General features: G+C 35.9%; 1 protein-coding gene across 6 annotated transcripts in view; it reads left to right on the forward strand.

Moving 5' to 3' along the window:
• Window positions 1–15,613, forward strand: part of PALLD (palladin, cytoskeletal associated protein) — a 170,403-nt gene that overhangs the window by 42,230 nt on the left and 112,560 nt on the right. For all 6 annotated transcript variants that reach the window (XM_015860905.1, XM_015860903.1, XM_015860904.2 and 3 more), the window contains 3 exons: window positions 11,275–11,453; window positions 14,274–14,340; window positions 14,968–15,073. In XM_015860905.1, coding sequence (XP_015716391.1) covers window positions 11,275–11,453; window positions 14,274–14,340; window positions 14,968–15,073 — 352 coding nt within the window. The remainder of the gene's footprint in view (window positions 1–11,274; window positions 11,454–14,273; window positions 14,341–14,967; window positions 15,074–15,613) is intronic.

Below are 15,613 nucleotides of genomic sequence, written 5' to 3' on the forward strand. Positions count from 1 at the left end.
TGGATTCCTGTGTAATTTTCAGTTTTCCCATAAAAGTGGTTTTTGATACTATTTAATATTTCATTTTTCTTAATAATGGTGAAAAATACATGTTATGATTTGAAATATGGATGGCTGCGCCAGTATGTGTCAGTATATGGGAGAAATCTTGGATGTGATGAATGTACAGAGCACGTAGGCAGTGGCCATAGCAGCCCAGATAGTGACTTGAGCTCATAACACTGTGTGCGCATGCGTTCAAATTGTGTTGCTTTTGGCAGCTGGCAGCTATGGATTTAAGCTTTTCTAAAAGGATGGCACCAAAGCATTAAGCGAGAGCTGTGCTGCGTCTTGCAGCCTATGACAGTGTGTAAATGCTTTAGCTGTACTCAGTAGATGCTGAACAGGCAGCATAAGTTAATCACTGTTCATTAGGTAAATGGGATGCCTAGGATACCTAGTCCTCAGGTCTGGTTTAGGTAATAAGTGCTGTCTTCCCCTTAATAGTCTCATAAGTTTTGATGTGTACACTAATTCAGAGGTTAAGCTTAATGACAAGTGTCTTTCTGCCCAGTAAAGACAGTAAGTCAGTAACATCTTGCCTGTGCTTTGTAATTTCTGTAAAAGGATGCTGTGCATAAGGAAGGATGCTGAGGAAATGGTGGCATAGGTTTTGCTGCTTTGGGACAACCGTGGCTCCAAAGACAGCCTTCCTTCCCCACCCTTTCCTTCCTCTCATCTGCTGTCTCAACTAGTCCCCTTCATTTGACACATGCTGGATTTATTCTCAGACTCCCCAGATGTTATCTGCAAAGGTCTGAATTCTGCTTTAGCTCCTGATGGGTGACTTTGCTATGTATGTCATTGTACCTACCTCTGAAATAGGATATAAGGAAATAGTGTATCCAAGGAAAGTACAGTTCTGAAGATGACAACTGCCACATACAGATTAAACATTCTTTTCACCAAGAACTGTGAAAAGGGTGTTTTTGCTAAAAATAGTTTATGAATCAGAACACACATAAGCAGTATTGATGATGTACTTTTTTTGCTAGTCAGCGTTTAAAATTGTAATTCAAAAAGGTGCTGGTTTCATTCCACACCAGTAGGCTTAGAAATTATTTGTGTTACAAATATAGGTTTGCAAAGTGTCGGAACTGCTCTGGCTCATCTAGATACTCCTCTATTGTTGAAAAGAAAGTTAAGATTTAGGTTATGATGTAATACAATTATATACGTGACCTCAGCTCTAGCTTTAAAAATTTCCTTTTCTCAATTTCTTCTTAAATAGTTTTCTCACAGTTCCAGTTGGCATTATATAGTCAGTGGCAAAGAATCAGAATTACAAATTAAAGAATGTATTCAATACAGCAGGCATTAGCTGTACAGATGAAGGAGAGTAGCCTATTTAGGAATTATTAAATCTATAAATTGAGGACTAAAATTGACAAAAATGTCAACCATTTTCAAAAAAGTGCAAACTGGCTGCATTTTTTGCTGGGTCTTGACTATGTAGTCCCTGCTACCTTCTGGGTTGGCAAGAAAATGTGAAAACAATATAAAAATTCAATATATATCAAACTTTAAAAAGCACAAAGAAAGTTCTTAGACTAAAATTGAACTGGAATAATCAGAATTTCTGCTGCTGCTCCCTGTTTAAGTGAAAACTTGTCACAACAGCAGAGTAGGGTTTGTGTACAACATTCTGTTTTCATTTATGAACAAACAGTCAGAAATTGTTGATCTAAAACAAAAACAAAGCACCAGAGTGTTAGTAGTTACTATGTCTTATTTTTTTTAGTTTTTAATACACCAAGACATTAACTTCTTTTTTTTCCTGCAATTTTGTTTCTATATATTGTTAGGTATGTCACGTAAACCCTCGAAAAACAATTATCATTTTTTTCCAAATAGTTCTGAGGGCACTTGAATGAGGACATTGTTTAAAGGCTTAATGATCATCATGGCTTTGATCTCCTAACAGAAATTATTATATGGTCTCCAAGTCACATGCCCCTAAGTTCAGCCAAACCATCTGTTCTAATGATACGATTGCTGCTTTTGTTATCTGTAAATATATGAAACAAATTCAGTCATGCTTTGGCTGCATAGTTACAATCAAGATATGGGTAAATGGATTAGTGTTCTATTCTGCCTTTATTCATTAATGTATAATGTTCTGCATGGATTATCATCAACATTTCTGCAACGGTCTGGGAATACAGATCATTGTCATCTTGAATGTTTCAGTATTAGTAGTTTCCCTGCTTGGCACCTGAGACCTTCTGCTGTTACTGAAAGTCATGGTCAGTGAGAGCTGACTCGTTCTCTGCAGTCTCTGCTGTTCTGCAGGACAGTGCCCATCACTGTAGCCTGACTGCTGTCAAACTTCATGCAAGGCACCGACAAAACAGCTGACAGTTTTCTTCCTTTGATTTCAACTGCTGCATTACTGTCCTGACTCACGGGAACCAAGTATTTTATCTTCCAGTCAACGAAGTCATATTTACTGTCTCTAGCTTGGAATTACCTACCACAAAGAGGGAAATGATGGCAGGAATGGCACCCATATGAAACAGTTTTGTATTTAATCTGATATAGTTTAGCTAATGTTCCAGATGAAAATTAAAAGGCTTAGCTATTCAGCTGCAATAATGCAGATAATTCTGCAAGGGTCACTTAATTGTGCATTTAAAAAGCACAGAGGCTGCAATATACGTCATAGTTGATACAATAATTTCCTACCTTTCACAACTCCAGCAAGATCTTTGCTAGTTCTGAAGGTAAATTTCACTGTTGCCATTCGTGTTTATAGTATGTATTAGACTACATACACTGGATGAACACTTCTTTTTTTCCTTATTGCTGATCTGCAAATTGTTAGCATTTCCTTATTCAAGGTTTTTTGTTGTTGTTGTTTCTTTTATTTCCTCTTTTTTTTTTTTTTTTCCCTCCTCTCTGTGAAATAGAACTATTGATCTAAAATTCTTCTTGGCTTCTTTTTAACTATTATGGTTTTGAGAAGTATTCCTGCTTCATATGAAGACTGTATTGCAAGCCCTGAACTCACCACTAACTCACCACAATTGTATTAAACACAGTGTACCTCACGTATAAAATTTAAACTGTGTAAAAGCAATTTCACCCTCTTTCTCTACTCTCTTTACTCCTTAACTCAGTCCTTCCCTCAAAGTCCGAAATATTATCCCTGGAAGATTATTATGCCTGGCTGTTATGTAAGAAGTTCCCTTCCACATATGGCAAAATAATTACAGAATGATAGTTAAAAATCCTTTCCTGTTCAAAGAAGAGTACAAAGAGCAGTGTTTCAGTTACGGACAATATGCATTCCATTTTAGTTAGACATGTAATTGTGTTAATCCTACAAGCCTCAACAGTTCTTTGGGCCTGAAAAATGTTCGGTATTTTACATGTGATTGTTAAGTATTTAGCTTTTCTAACCTCCTGTAACTGTCTTCACTGCTTCTAATTTTCTTTCTTTTCTTCCTGAGACTGCGTTCTTCTCATACTGAGTACAAGAAGTGGTAATGTGATGTAAACCTAGGTCTGCATAATCCAAGGGATGGCATCTGCTATATACATGAAGGTAGCTGTGGTTATTTGGTGTGCAAACTGAAGACTTATGTACATAGCTGCCCTCAGCATTAAGGGAAGTTGTCTACACCAATGCTTCCTCACAATAGACAAAGAGACCCCTAAGAATTAATCTCCAACATTTCATTGCCATGCAATGCTGTATAAGAATTTACACTAGCCTATGAATTCCAATCTACTAGAGTTTTCAATGACTGAACAGTAATTTCATAGCTAACCTCCAGTCATTCAAGGTCAGAATTTGTTCTTATTCTAGAGACCTAATAAGTGCATGGAAGGTGGTCTTAGACTTAAGGTAGTGGTTCTGACAGGGTTCTAACCTGGCTCTTACACACTGTGAGTGACCCTCGAGAAAGTGCTTAACCTCTGTTTCTCAATAACAAAACATATCTAATTATCTCACGTTCAATTACCATTGCAGTGCTCAAAGTCCTGTTGACTAAGCTTTATTTTTTTAGAGGAAAGTTTTATTAGGCTTCATCAGATGTAAGAGCAGTTATTGCTCAACTACTGACACACATAGGTGAGTGGAAAGTATTGCTCTGAACCATTAGGTCCCACCTAGACTGTTATTACATGATGGCCCAGTACTTAGATGCAATGAGATAGATAGGCACCATGCACCAGACACTCTGGAAAACTGTTGTGTGTGTTCTTACTGAAGTGGTGTAATTCTGGGGATAAGAACAAGTGGGGAATTTGCAACTGTTCAGTTATTTTTCAGTATATCTTATTTAATTATACTGAGAATATATACATGTGTTTAATTGGTGAATATATGTACGTATTAGTAACTATTATTGTGAGTTGCTGATTCTTCAAGCCAATCCTTATTTATTTTTTTCACTTGACACTTGAAGACTTTTATGATTAAACTCTGAGGTCCCATATTTGAAGAAGCTAATTTTAAGTGAAGGGAAAGAGATTTTTTAGTTCTGGCCTTTTAACAGCTTGATCTCTTGAAGCTGAAGGTATTTTGCTGGGAGGCACTACTGTCTCTTTTCTGAAGGAAATTTATTTTGATGTCACTGTGTAATGAGCTTGAAAAAATTACATGGTCTCAAGCCAACCAAGTTGCTGAGTGATAGCTTTCGTTACTGAAATACAGAGCCATAGTGGTGGTGGAGCTACAAATAAGAATTCTTTTGACTCTTATGCTGTGCAAGAAGTTGCCCTTCTCTGACTTCTGAGGCAAGCAAGTACTTTTCCCTTTGATTTATTTGATTTATCCTTCCTTGGCCTGGTTATTTCTGGGACAACACAATGATTTCTTAGGCACCTGTAAAAACACTTGAGCCATCATTTCACAGACAGCACTTAATCTCAGAAGCCACCTGATGGGAATTTTAGTAACACAAAAATCAAGGCTTTTTTCCTAAGACTCTGTCCTCAGTGTGATAATGCGTCTCATATGCTTTGTAAGCAGTTCCACCTGCAATTATGCCCATTTTCTGAGTTGAGTTGTAAGTTACAGCAGTACCCATATATGTGTCAGAAAATCAACCTCTTTCAAACTGAAGCTTATATAATACATCCTCCATAAACCTGATGATCTCCAAAACAAAATAATACCAATGAATGACCTAACAACAAAATATGGGTGGGATATTTTACATTAAATATGTTAACCACATGCTCTACCATAAGTTAGAACTGAAGAAAATTACTGCTATAAAGAATCTCATTAAATTAACCTGCAGTACCATACTACTTACCTGATGCATCCAAGAGTTCTCAAAATGTCTAAAATCCTGAAAATATTTGTAACTTAAATTTTCTACAAAACATTCTTGTTCTTAATATCTACGTGATTACCTTCCTTTTCAAGCACCCATTCATGCTTTTTATTTACAGATATAAACAGAAAAAGTTGAGATTATATGCACAGAAATTCAATAGTTACAGAAGTTACTCTATGAAGTGATCAGGATTTGTTATTTGTAAATAACTGGCTGTATGACCTGTAGATAATCAACATGCTTGTAGTAAAACGCTGTCTGCAGTTTGCATTGTATAATTGGTTACTAATTTGCATGGTATTTTTTCTCTTTCTTGATCTGATGATTAACCACATCTAGGATGAGCTGAATGGTCTATCCATGTCTATTTGTCAGTTAAATAGCTGCTTATTTGCCTGAAAGCAGAAAAGAAAGTTCTGTGTGCGGTTTCTGAAAGTGTGTGAAATCAGTGTCTTATACCTACACCTGGTCAGTGTCTTTGTCTTGAAAAAACATGCAATTAAGATCAAGAGTAATACAATACTTTGTGTGTTGGTGATGGACAAAAGTAAGGAAAAAGATCAGTCTTTTGGGCAAAGGATGGAGATAAAATCTAATGTGAGGTAAGGCTTAAACTTTGGTTTTCAGAAAAGGAAAAGATGTTATTCAGCAGAAAGTCAGTAATTTTCTACATGAGGGCTGGCTGCAGTCCATGCAGTATTTTTTAGAAGAAGTTGCTATATAGGCATAAGATATTTGTGGCTGTGGAACATTTAAAAGACAGAAGAATGACAGAGGCTACAGGCAGGATCTCTGCTGTTATATCTTGTCTGGAGCTTGTCTTGTCAAATCTCAAGCAGACCTCGCTAAAGTCACCGGCCAAAATGATGAAGGAGAGCAGAATCCTGGCAACACAAGTAAAGCTAATGGAGACTCAAAAAACTTTCAAAAACTTGTAGGGGAAAAAAAAAAATCATAATGACAGGAGAAGCTATAAATAAATAAATAAATGCTTGGAGTTACTGCAGCCTGCAAACAGCAACAGAGACCATTGGCTGCTCTTCTTGGGAACTCTGTAGCCCACAGCCCAGCTGGTCACACCTGTACTTTCTTTCCTACCCTCTCTCTGCATCCTTGCAGGAAGGGTGATGGAAAGCTTGACTTCAGAGAAAGCAAAATTAACTTGTAAGAAATGGCAAGCTGTTAAGTGGTGGGCACAATTATAAATGCAGTCATTTTTGTATCATTTGGCAATTTTATGTATTTCTGAGAAGACAGTATTGGTCCCTAGCTACCTAATTGTTCAGTTTACTCAGCTGGATGTGAAGTCCTCATTTAAATTAGACCTTGGAGAACACTCTGCAACACCTGAAGAATCAGTTATATTCTGAGTAAGTAATAGACCTATTTATTATACTGAGTATTTTTAATTATAAAATTGGCATCGGTGGGTTACAGTACACAGGGCCATTTCTTAATCTACTTAACTGCGTGTTCAAGCACAGCACCAGCTTTTTGTATCTGTATTCAGATCTTCAAAGATTACAAAATGTGAATGTTTTAAGTATGTGCGTTGTTATTAGTTATTCTTGCATTGCCTATACAAATAATGGAATTACATATAAGGCTTGAAAATACCGCACTACATGTAGTGCAAAAAATGAGCTGTGTGAAAATAACAAGCATTCAAAATAATCTCACTACTGCACTGCACTCTAGACTTTACATGGCAAATTTGATTTTGTGTTTCACAGAATCACAAAACCATAGGGGTTGAATGGGATATATGGAGACGATCTAGTCCAACCCTCTGCTAAAGCAGGTTCCCTAGAGTAGGTTGCATAGGAAAGTGTCCAGGTGAGTTTTGAATACCTCCAGATAAGGAGACCCCATGACCTCTCTGGGCAGCCTGTCCCAGCACCCTGTCGTTCTCATGGTGAAGCTCTTTCTCATGTTTGTATGGAACTTCCTCTGTTGCAGTTTTTGCCTGTTGCTCCTCATTCTGTTGGTTTGCACTAATGACATGAGTCTTGCTTTTAAATAATTTGATTCCTACATAGTGATATTCTGTAGTCTGGAAGTATTGGAATGCTTAATTTGAATGGAGAAAATAGAAAATGCAAGTTAAACAGTGTAATGCTGGAACCAATGACTCTGCCATTCACCATTCAGTATTGGAATGTTAAAGTATTTCATTTCAGATTTTCTTGCTGGACATGCTAAACACTGCTAATATAAAATTACTTTTTAATTTGCAACTTATCTCTCTCCATTTTTTCTAGTGGTCAGAGTTCTCTACTATAATTCCTCCCTAAGGCTTTATCTTAAAGTTTCACTTCAGCTGCCATTTAAAATTAACTTTTAAGAGTGTGCAGAAAGGAAAACCTCTCTATTCCTCAGTGACTTTCAAAAAACACAAGTTCCAGCAGGATTATGCATTAGAGAAAACCCTGAGCTGTTTTTCTTAGGGCCCTGGTGCTCACTCAGTCAGTGTACCGTTCAACTCTGTTTATATTTTCTTCGTAGTCATTACAATCCCAGATATATGTGTTTGTATGTATTTCCATACATGGAGAGTTGTGAGGGCATAAGGAAAAGAAGAATGAAAATGAAAGATGTGTTGTATAAATTGCTGCTTGATGTTAGTGTGCATGAACTGCCACCCACCTGGCATCTAGATGTCCTTTATTGTTTGCTGTCCTTGACTTGCTGTCATACAATAACATAGACAACGGAAAGGAAAAGTAGGCTTTGAATAAAGGAAAACAAGTATTTTAACCACTGATCACCTACTACCAGAATACCTCCAATTTGCTTCATTGGAGAACTGACTTTCCAGTCCACTGATTGTGTCTCTGCATGCATTAAATACTTAATTGCTATCATTTTAAAATATAGTAGATGCAGTAGTTGAAAACTAAGTGTAGTTGAAGAAAAGGAAAAGCAAAGAGCAGTACAGTGGAAATGCAGGCAGGGAGAGAAATTGAGAGAAGAGAATTAAGAAGAAAGAAGTGAAGAACAAAGAAATTCAGTATCATTTGAAATTTAGTAATACTTAGTAACTGATAAAACACATTCCATTTTTTTACGTTCCTTTTGATTTTTTTTTTTATTTTTTCTTTGCCTTCCTCTAGCATTATTACAATATTTACTACTATTTTTCAAGGGGATAGTTCTCTGCAGTGTTTCATGAAAGCTTGCATGACATATAGGAGTAAATATAGGATGCAAGCTTGAGTTCTTACTTTATAAACTGCTATATATATATATACATATGTAAAATATGTCTGTGTTGTTTCTGCCTGCACACTTTATTTAGCATTGAGTACCTACAGCAAAGAGATCAGGAAAGATTAGTCATTTTTGTACTCTGGTATCCAGAGCATGTCCAGAGCATGTCCTCTATACAGAAAAATGTCTTATTTGTAAAGCACTTGCAGTGGATTTATTCCCCTGTTACTTCTGATGTCTTCTGGTTTTGGTTTGAATTGGGGTTTTGGTCTCTCCAAAAGCATTATTATTGCCCTCTCACACCTAGATATTTATCCTCTTATCCCTGCAAGGCTTAGCAGCCTGGAATAGACTGGACAGAAGTTAAGCTGCACTAGGTAGCATAAGTTTGGAATATTCAGTGGCTGGTTTTTTGTGTCTAGCCATCAGTCCTTCAGGTTGCTCTGGCTTAGTCTTCCTTTGGTAGCAATGTGTTGATTGCTTTGACGACCCCCTTCCAGAAACAGAATACTCCAAAGACTTGATTTTGAATACCTTTAAGTCCTAAGGTGCAGAAAATCTTACCTTGGCTATTCCAAGCAAAATGGCAATAGGGCTGATGGATCCTCTTACTAGGCCTGTGCTTTTTAATGCCCTACACTATATAGAGATGGAAATGTAAAATTTAGTCAGTATTTGGCCAGAAAATACTTCATTTAGTTTTGCTAGCTGACGCTTTTTTCATTCATAAGCTTTGGTGAACTGGCAACTAGCAAGTTAGTGCAGGATTGAGTATGTTTTGTTCACTTAATTTTCATGTAATCTCTAAATGAAGTTCCCATTAATTAATCTTATCCTTCTATTAACTTAGATCAACAATAAAAACACTACAGTTAGAAAAAGATATATAATATAAAAGAATATAATTAAATCTATTCCAATATTCTGTGGCGTTGCCCATCATGAATGTGAATTGTTCTTCCCACAGTAAACAGTGTAGCCAGACGTCAAACCTGTTTCCCAATTCATCAAGCATCACCTTAATGAGGGCTGAGATAGCTTTGTTCTGGATTACATGGTTATGTGTTTGTCTGCATGACATCCAGCATGTGATGTCGCACGTTGGAACTTGCTGCCAGAGCTGTCACTGGTGTGATGCAATGGGTCTCACTCCCAAGTGCTGACGTGTAGCTCCCACTGCTTGAGACTGGCTGTGCACACATACAAGGAATGGTGTAGAACTTGCTCTCCTAAGAAAACAGTTTGCTTACTGAACATCATCTGACAAAAATATGTACATCAACTTTTCACTTTAGGATTATGTGCTTATCACAATTTCTTAACCATTTTGTAAGCACAGAATTTGGGAAGTAGTGGAAAGCCATACAAGTCATGAAACATGAAACAAATACATGAAACTATGATGGTATTGTTCTGTGAAAATAATTAAGCTGGAGGAGAGGTTTTCCTTCACAGGATATTTCTGGAAAGGAAAGAAAAATAGAACGAATGGTTAAGTGGAGCCTTGTATTTCAGACTCGTCTGTGATTGTCTAGAAATTGAATTAACCTCTCTCCTGTGCATATCATTTAAAATGCAGCTTAGCAGAGGCTGCCCAGAGGTTAGTGCTCTGATGGTCCGTTGAGCAGAAATAGTAGCAGAGGTCCTCGCACCGGGAGGAGGGAGGACTCGTGACAAGGAGAGGAAAGGAGGGGAAGAGGGGGAAGAGAAATGTTAATTTTGGCAGCGGAGCTGACAGAATAAATTTGTCTCCAAGCCCAACAGTTGTAAAAGTAGGCCAGAGGGGTCTACTGAGTAAACAAATGGAAGTTTGTTAGTTCCTTCCAAAAAGGATACTTTTGTGCACTTTCTGGGCACAATAGAAAACAGAAAAGGAACTTACTGGGCTTTTAATTTCAGAAGAGAATTACATATGGTTTTAATGCCACTATTAACATACTTTTTAGCCTTCAGGAATAAAAGGCCTATTGTTGATAAACACAGAGGTCTTGCCCACACTTCTGAGCCATTAAGGGGAACTGTCTTACATGCTGTTACCTCCTAGGCAGAAGGGAAGGACTTGATCTTCAGACAGCACTCACTGCCAAATGTTTCATCATCCCAACATAAATAAAATAGGCTCTGCATTTAAATAGCATTAGCTTACCCTAGGTAAATAGGCCCTTTTGTTATGGTGTAACTTTTTTTTATAAGGGAACACATGCTGATTATATCTATATGAATAGGCTACAAAATAGGTTACAAAACCAGCTTACGCTCCTATTCTGAGGCAGGAGTTTGAAGTTCAGCAATATAGAACAACGAGATTACATTAGATCAAGTGGATGTCATCTAAAGAAAAAAATCAAGCATCTTGAATCAGTGAGTTTTAGAAAGAAGGAAGTTTTATTTGAAATGGATTAGACTGTGCTCAAATCAAGCCAGTACATAAAATATGCAGAAAGCATTAAATCTACCTGTATAAAACAGGGAATAGATTTAATTTTTAGGTGGTTTTGTTGTTGTTGTTGTTGTTTTTAAGATCCAGAAATGTCTCACTGCTTCTTTAAGAAAATTTATGCCACCAAATTATTTCTTTGCAAATGCCATTAAACACTTCAAAGCACAATGTGCTGCTTTCAATAGCAATTTAGATTTTTGCAGCAGTGTAATGTGTTCTTGTGTGATGAGCCTGAACCAATATTTTATGTTCATTTTCTCCTTTGTCTTTCTAAATGTGTGTGGGCTACAGATGGTTCTGTGAAGGAAAAGAACTCCAGAATTCCCCTGACATTCAAATACATTCTGGAAGTGGAGGACTTCATTCCCTAATTATAGCAGAAGCCTTTGAAGACGATACTGGACGCTATACTTGTCTGGCTTCAAATTCCCTTGGTTCAGATAGTACATCAGCTGAAATATTCATTGAAGGTAAGAGGTGAAATAAAAAGATACTTGACACAGACATGGTAGATACCTAAGCTGAAGTTTACTCTTGAATCTTATTTGCTTAGTGATAACTGAGTGGTGTTTCTCAGCTTCCTTTTAAAGCAGTATATTCTGAAGATTACACTGATATTTCAGTGAATATTCCAAGAATCACTGGGTAGGTTGCTATTTATTTGAGGCTAAAAGATCAAAAATGGAAAGGGAGGAACAAGTAGAGCATTTTGTAAGCAGGCTTTAAGTAGCCTCTGTAAATAAAAGATTTAACTGGTTATTCTAATAATGATTTTCAGAGTAGCAGTAATTCCTGTGACATTTCTGAACCTCCTTCTAGTGTGAATAAAGGTGACTGTCCCAAATAAGTTCCCTTCAGTTACCAGTAAATGTTCTTTAATTCTTCATATTTGACACCCTAACTTTAAGTCGGGTTGTATGTAAATCAGTAACACTAGTTTTGTCCACAATCGAGTGACTGTTTATTAGTCATGTAATATTAATTACATAATTGCATTAATTGCATAAATTCGATTTTTACTTCAGTTAATGTATCTTTCAAGCCTTTCATTAAGATCTTTTACTGGTTTTGTAACTCTTTAACATTCATTTAATAATTAATTGAAAACAAATTAATATAACAAGTACTTGTAAATCAGAATTATATTATACTAAAATTATTACAATGCTTTTGATTAAGAAAGCAATCTTTTTTCCCCCTGTCATTTAGCTGAATAATGAGTAAAGTGCATTATTTATAAGGTTTCTCTTGTATTTTCTATACTCAAAACTGTGTTCCCAGGATAGAATAGCAAAATCCCCAAGACTTTCTGGATTTTATAAATTTTGGTAAGGTTTTTTCTTTGCAGAAGGGAGTATGATTTCAGAAATACTCAGGTAGAAAACTAATTTATAATTCTACAGGAAGTTGTAGCAGCAGAAGCAGCACTAAAAACAGGAGACATAAAAAGGGAGATACAGTGAGTAAGAATTCATATTTTGAGATCTGGCTAAGTCCAGTTCTACCATGTGGAATTTATGTCTTGAAGTTTTACAACATTTACCTTTCAAAGAGAGAACTGTACAAGCCATTATGTTACTCCCTTATCATCTTTATGGAAAGCAGATTGCCATGCAAACATTGTTTTGTACATTAATAATCTTGATGACAGTGGTGTCTCACACCTTCCTCTGTATATTATACCCAGCCATGCAAGACATTTTTACCCTTTACTCATGAGAAATACTTACATGTAGACTCATTTTGCTCACTTGACATTGCTTCTCTTTTCTAACCCTTCTGTGTTACTTACAGTTTTGATTTTTGTTGCCCATAATTTGTAAGTAAGTAGGGAACTTGCGTCCTGGAGTTCAAGTTCTGTTTCACTGTAAGTCAATCTACGCAATACTATGCACGTTGAATATGATTTCTCTATGATCTGTAATTCAAATTCAGCTATGCATATATGTACAAATCCTTAGAGGAATTATACATGCTGCATAAATGTCTAGAAAAACTCTTGCACAAAGAACCAGTAGCTATTAGAAAAAAATAAGACAATGGGAAAATAAATAATTTCCCATCTTTTCTTCAAGTGGATTCAGGGTATTTCCAAACACATACAATATATCAAGACTGGAAAGAAGCATCACTAAGTAAATGTCACATGTAGATTGATAGGAATAGTCTGAAATGTGGAAATAGTGGGTAGCAAGTTTAGTCTGGAAATGCCTTCCTATGCTGAGTGCTCTTAATTATGGTTGAAGATTTATTATTGTATATAAGACATATGCTCTCCTAAGATTTAAGCTTTTACATTCAAGTAAATGAAACTATACACTTCCAGTAGAATAGTAGTAGTCAGCATTTTATTTTATTTTATTTTATTTTATTTTATTTTATTTTATTTTATTTTATTTTATTTTATTTTATTTTATTTTATTTTATTTTATTTTATTTNTTTATTTTATTTTATTTTATTTTATTTTATTTTATTTTATTTTATTTTATTTTATTTTATTTTATTTTATTTTATTTTATTTTATTTTATTTTATTTTTTGTCATATTTGCTTCAAAACAAAGGAATACAGCTAAGATCCTAGGAGAGCCATGAAGATAATCAGTGAGCTTGAGCACCTCCCCTACAAAGGCAAAATGAGGGAGCTGGGCTTGTTCAGCCTGGAGAAGAAGAGGCTGAAGGGAGACCTAATTGCAGCCTTCCAGTATTGAAAAGGGGATTATAAACAGGAGGGAAATCAACTTTTTACAAGGGTAGACAGTGATGGGAGAAGGGGGAATGCTTTTAAGCTCAAGGAAGGAAGGTTCAGATTGGCTGTCAAGGGGAAGTTCTTTACAGAGGGAATGGTGAAGTGCTGGATCAGGCTTCTAAGAGATGTTATAGATGTTCCATCCCTGGAGGTGTTCAAGGCCAGGCTGGATGGGGCCCTGAGCAGCCTGCTCTAGTACCAGATCTGGAGGTTGGTGGCCCTGCCTGTGGCAGGGGGGTTGGAACTTCATGATCTTTGGGGTTCCTTCCAACCTAAGACATTCCATGATTCTATGAAAACAATTTGAAATTAAATTGGCATGGGCATGATTTCTGCAACTGCCTAAACTATATAGGTACAGTGTGTTAGCAGATAAACTACTGCTGATTTTCTTATTACAGAAAATTCTCAACACTTGGAATGTCTTACAATGCATACTGCAAGTAACTTGAAGTGTAATGCAGAAGTAGCAAAGTTTTTCCTTTGGAATTTGAGCTTAAAAGAAATTGGTAAAAGATTATTGAATATACTTTCTCTTCCAGGTGCCAGTTCCACAGATTCAGAGAGTGAAAGTTTAATTTTCAAATCAAAATCTGGAGCTATGCCACAGTAAGTGGGTGAAATAGAGCTAAAGATGTTCAAATTTTCTTGATGAGGCACACTGGGAAATCTTTAGCAATTTTAGAATTGAATAAGCATCTTGGATGTATGTCTTGTCCTTGTCCTTGTCCTCCTTCTTTCATGTGATATAAATGTGCAGTATGAAGATTATAGATTTTGTTAATGTGCTTATTCTGTCTAAGAAGTCTACCCCAATACTTTAGTAGTTAGCAAATTTTCATACTTAGGAGTAACTTTTAGTTAATCAAATCTTTGTTTGTAATTGCCTAGCCACGTGCCTCCAGAAAAAATATTCAGAGGTTTAGAATATATATATATATACACATATATTAGTTTAACTCTTATGATACCAGTAGTTACTAGACTGTGCAAGCATAAGTTTGTCACAGTTTGTTTTCCAGTCAAGATTCCTCCACAGTTAATCTTTTCACTGTTAATGATATATGTAACAGTCTTATAGCCAAAACGAAAACATATGATTGTTAAGCAGGTATCATCAGTGTTTAATCAACACCAGTGGAATAAAAATGTCAAAGATATGGAAAATACAAGGTGACCTTTAGTTACAAACTGATTTCATATTTTATAAACTATTGTATTGTTTTTCTTTCTCAGGGCCCAAAAGAAAACCACCTCTGTTTCCCTGACAATAGGATCTTCGTCACCAAAGTGTGGAGTCACCACAGCTGTAATTCAACCCATCTCCGTGCCCAGTCAGCAGGTATTTCCAGACATTTTTTAAATTAATAGAAGTATTTTAAAATTCATTTCAAAATGTCTAAGTCCTGAAAAGCTCTGTCATTTGAGGAACTATATTATTGAACTATGAGCTTTTGATATTAAGAGTGATGGTTTAAAAAATTAGCTAGTTGTCTAGCAAATGGAGCGTGAGGATTCTCACAGTGTGTATCACTGCAGCATGTGAGCAGTTGACATCATGACAATGTAAATTACAAAGGATATTACTAAATAGTGACTTCTTCTGATTCCAAAATATTGTAATTTTGTTAAATTAAATACCACTGTTATTTCTCTGTACATTTTACTTGGTAAGGCATAAATATAGAAAATCAGTGTTCTTTAGTTTACAGTAAGTTTTAACAGCATGGTGGATGACTTAGACTTTACATATAAATCATGAAATGCAAAAAAATAAAATCACTATTAAATTGTACATGGTAAATTACTTTCCCTTTTTTTGTTTAATGTTGATAAATTTTAGATACTCTTATTTATTTCAAAATCAGTCATAGGATATAAT

Source organism: Coturnix japonica, chromosome 4 (genome assembly GCF_001577835.2).
Source record: "Coturnix japonica isolate 7356 chromosome 4, Coturnix japonica 2.1, whole genome shotgun sequence".
NCBI lineage: Eukaryota > Metazoa > Chordata > Aves > Galliformes > Phasianidae > Coturnix > Coturnix japonica.